Below are 4,791 nucleotides of genomic sequence, written 5' to 3' on the forward strand. Positions count from 1 at the left end.
CTCTTCTTCCGAGACAGGTGCAGCTGGGCATTGGTGAGAGGCACATCAGGCACGGTGTTGAATATCTGTAAGTAAAATTCATAAAATGGGTACATGCTGCCATGAATTGGAGAGAAAGCACAGGCTGAACAAGTACAACTGCAAGATTCGTGGTATCTAAGAATCAGTAAGAAAAAGACATGCAAAGACCATCAGCGTTTGCTCGGGACACTATTTTAAATATCTCTAGGAAATGGCATTAAACATTCTCCTTCGGAGAGCCTGCTAACCATTTGCTTCCATTTCCAACTCTTCCACCATACTTCCTACTGGTCTTCTTTTTGTTGCTTTCTCCAAGGGAAATGGAAAGCAGCTGTGCTAAATATAAGCCATTGTCTGTTAACAGGACTTAAAGTTTTTTGACCACTTTTGTCCAGAACCAATTATTCAAAACCTCTTTACTTTTCCTCATTGGTTCTATTTCTCAGTTTTTAATGATTGCTTCACAACTTTCTCAGAATGTGAAACACGAATTTTTTAAAAATATTTTTTAAATGTACTTATTTTTTTATGGCGACATTGGTTAACGAAATCTGATAAGTCTCAGCTGTACATTTTAACAGTAAGGTAAACATGCATTTAAGTAATATACCAAAAAGAAGCCCAGAGCAGGACACCATTTCTTAGTCCTCAATCATTCTCAAAGAGAGCATCCTTTCTAGTTCAGCAGCTCTGTTACCTTTGATGCCTAAGCATTCTTTTCTCATTTAAAAGGGGGTTGGGGGAGGGGGTGGGGAGATTCCTTTAATGATAAAAATAACATATAAATACTACATACAATTTGAAAAACACATCAAGAAGAAAACAGAAAAAGTTTCCCAATTCCAGTATTTAGAGATAACCACTGTTAGCATTTGAGTTTTATTTTCTTGTGAACTTTTTTCTTTTCAGCTTTTATTAAAAAAAAAAAAAAAAGTCCAAGGTAAAAAATGGGAAGAAAATGATAAACAAAAATCAGGACGACTATCATTTTACTACAGCAGAATTATTATAATAGCTACCGCTTATCTGGTGCTTACCACGATTACGGTAGCCACTGTTCAATGTTGGCTCCCTAGAGATCAGTCACTGCATGTAGCTCACTCAGTTCTCAGTGATCTTGAGCAATAGTTACTGTCCTCACCATTTATAATGAAGACCTGAGGCAGCGAGGTTAAGCTGCCACAATCATAGATATAATTATAGCTGATGACACAGAAACCCATGTCCCTAGATTTTCTAGATTTCTTTTTATTTTTTTATTTTTTATTTTCCTTTTTAATTTTTATTTTTTTTTTATCTTTTTTTTTTTTAGGCAAGATTACCCTTGGTTGGCGTCACAGATTGCAAAGAACTTGTCAGCTTACAATCAATCCCTTATTTTTTATTTTTTACGCCTGTAGCACCTGGTCTTCCTAGGTGGTCTCCCATCCAAGTACTAACCAGGCTCAACCCTGCTTAGCTTCTCAGATCAGATGGGATTGGGCTTGTTCAGGGTGGCATGGCCGTAGACCCTAGATTTCTTTTTAAATGGATATAACAACAACAACAACAACAATACTAATTCACTCAATCAAGAAAGATCTTTTGAGCATCACTTTACACCAGGCACTCTGAGCATAACAGAACATGAGGCAAACATGTTTTCTATAGTTTGAGAGTTTGCATTTAGTAGCTGTGATTTACTGAGTACTTGCCACTTCAGGCACTGGGTTAAGTGCTTTGTATGAGTTATCTCACTTAACATTAAAACACACTTTTCCATAATTATGATTATATTTTTATACAGTTTTTTACCTATACATTTCATTTAACATTATATTGTAACATTTCCCCCTGTCATTAAGAAATCTTCAAACATGATTCTTAATGGTTGCAAAATACCCCCACTATGTTAAGATATCAATATTTATTGATCCACTCATTATCATCTTGCTCTTTCCCAACAATCATGAATAACAAGAGGATGGTGGTAGCACCCCACTCTCTTCAACTATGGGTGGCCCCAGACACGGTAGGTAGAGTCTTTCCCATGGCCCTCTCTCCTTTGTATATACATTTAAAAGCAAAACTCAAAAGCTGATAATGTAGGAAGCAAAGTCATAAAAATGATAAGAATTTTAGCCAGAACAGCTGCTCTCCATGGGTTGGCAGGTCCTTGGGCTCCAACGATGCCAGGCAGCTGGTTAAGTCTGTCTCGCTCCTAAACACAGCTGTCTGTAAACAGCATTATCATATTTTCCCTAGGGGATTGAATTTTCAACAAAACAAACTGAATCACTACGCAGCTGAGTTCAACTGGGGCAAGGGGGTAAGGGGAGAAGGGGACTTAAAGCAAAAACAACAAAAACCTCCTGGCATCCACTAAAGGAGTTGGCACCCACTAAAGGAGTTGGCACCACTAAAAATAAGTACCACTGCTACACATGCCTCCAGTCTCCTTGTGAGTATCTGCAAGGGAAGAAATGAGAAACTACACTTGTCATCATGCTCAAGGACCATAGCCTCTAAGAAGCTTTCTCCCCACTTACTTTGTTCCCCAAATAATGCTGAGCCATGGCTGCCCCTAGGGCATGGCCTAACTGTGCTCATTATCACTGGGATTTAAGCATTTGCTTCTATAGGTGAGTGTTTGCACCTGCCAGGCACTGTGATAGGACTTTACATGACTTATCTCTAAGCCAGAGGTCAACTCAACACACTAAGTAGAGTGACCACTCTACATTCAGAGATTTCCTGATGCCATATAGCTACACACGAGAGGCTAGGACAGAAACCCTATGGCCAAAGTTCCTAATATCTGCAGTTTCCACTTCCTCAATAGTCATCACTCATTCAGCTCATCTCTTCCAGCCAATCTTCACTACAGAGGCCAGTGCCTCCAAACTCACAAGTATGGATTTTCAACAAATAATGGTGTCTCTTAGCACCCTTCTGCCCCTGGCCTCAAGTACAGCACATTCAGCAATCCCTACCTTGAAAAAATATTTGAAAATGAATTCAAACTTAGTACCCTCCAGTTTTTGTCTCTCTTTTCCTAATGAGTTACTGAGAATGACATCCTTACCCAACTACCATAAAAACAAAGATAATGTTTAATTTCAACTGTCACCAAAATATGTTTGCATTTGGGAACCCTTATACATTGTTGAGAGAATTGCAAATTGGTACAGCCGCTATGGAAAACTGTATGGAAGTTTCTCAAAAAAATTAAAAATGGAGATCCTTTTTGACCTAGCAATTGCATTTCTGGGTATTTATTCAAAGAAAACCAAAACAATAATTTGTAAAGATCTATGCACCCCAATATTCATGGCAGCACAATGTACAATGGCCAAGATATGGAAGCAACCTAAATGCCCATCAACAGATGACTGGATCAAGAAGTTATGGTTCATATATACAATGGAATATTACTCAGCCATTAAAAAAAATGAAATCCTACCATTTGCAATGACATGGATGGGCCTAGAAGTTATAATGCTGAATGAAATAAGTCAGATAGAGAAAGATAAATGCCATATGTTTCACTTATATGCAGAATCTAAGAACAAAAAGAACAAACTAATCAAAAAAAATTCACAAATATAGTGGACAATTTGGTGACGAACAGAGTGGAGGGGGGTTGGGAGGCTGGGAGAATGGGGTGAAGGGTTAAAGAAGTACAAATTAATAGTTAATAGATAGTCATGGGGATGGGGAGCATGGCATAGGGAATGCAGTTAGCATTAATATGTTGGCTAGGTGGAGGGCCAGGGGAGGGAGGGAGCAATTGGGGAGATCGTTTTATGAACTATATAAATGTCTAACCAATGTATAACTTGAAACTAATTAAAATAAGTAAATTATTTTTTTAAAAAAATGTGAGCATTTACTCTTTCCTAAAAATTGTAGGAAATGCTGGAGAAACAAAGAAAAGTTGTGAAGAAGGACTATGGGTTTATAGATGTGTGAAAAATTGCTTCCAAAACAATGTTTATACATAGCTGAACAGGAAGAGACATAACACATGAAAATTTTATTTCATTGGCTGTTTCCTCTAAAACGAAAGGTATTCAAGCATACTAGAATCAGTTCTAGAAGGAGATTTTTGCCACAGGTGAGCGGGTGAGTGTCACAGTCCCGAAGGCCGGTACTCTGGGTCTCACCGTGAGCCAGCCCCAGGCTTCTGAAAAGCTTTGATAGGGCTGTTCAATGTACAAACAAGTGAGTGTGCTGAAAATGTAAAGTGCCAGACACGGCATAATCACTCCTATTATGACATTTTTTCCGAGGTGCAAAGGCACCTTTGTAAATCAGACCAAACCAGCAGATGACACAAACTTTCATCAAGGACTGTTGTTCATTCAACTCCGAACCCGAGCACATGCAAGTTGTTTAAAGGCTGTTGATTTTCTGGCCACCTTCTAGCCAGGACAAGAGTCTTGCGTCTATACTAAAAGCTCCAGTTGGAATTCTGGTGAGAATCTGAATTATTCACAATTTTTTGGTTATTCCAATACTATGTTGTTTGAAAGAGATAGTTTCAAGAGAATCAAATGAAGTTTCCTTCATTCTGTTGGGGAGAAGCACTGTACAAATGACCCTGCTGAATGATGGAAGGGAGAGCTCATATAATCTAAGAGAAATGGATTTATGGAGCTCTACCATGTGGCTGGAACAATCTACTCATTTCACAGAGACTTTCCACATTAACACAAAAGGAGGGGGCGTGGTTTGTTCTATGCCCCACGTGCTCTGTTAATTCTGCCCAAACTTACAAACTAGTTCTTA

At 38.5% G+C, this 4,791-nt stretch overlaps 1 protein-coding gene and 1 pseudogene across 1 annotated transcript in view; both read right to left on the minus strand.

Moving 5' to 3' along the window:
- ARHGAP26 (Rho GTPase activating protein 26) overlaps positions 1-4,791 on the minus strand; it is a 385,346-nt gene that overhangs the window by 84,138 nt on the left and 296,417 nt on the right. Inside the window, exon 19 of the mRNA XM_015597932.2 lies at positions 3-65. Within this exon, the coding sequence (XP_015453418.1) occupies positions 3-65 (63 nt within the window). The remainder of the gene's footprint in view (positions 1-2; positions 66-4,791) is intronic.
- LOC112471980 lies at positions 1,413-1,531 on the minus strand (annotated as a pseudogene).

Source organism: Pteropus alecto, unplaced genomic scaffold, assembly GCF_000325575.1.
Source record: "Pteropus alecto unplaced genomic scaffold, ASM32557v1 scaffold78, whole genome shotgun sequence".
Taxonomy (NCBI): domain Eukaryota; kingdom Metazoa; phylum Chordata; class Mammalia; order Chiroptera; family Pteropodidae; genus Pteropus; species Pteropus alecto.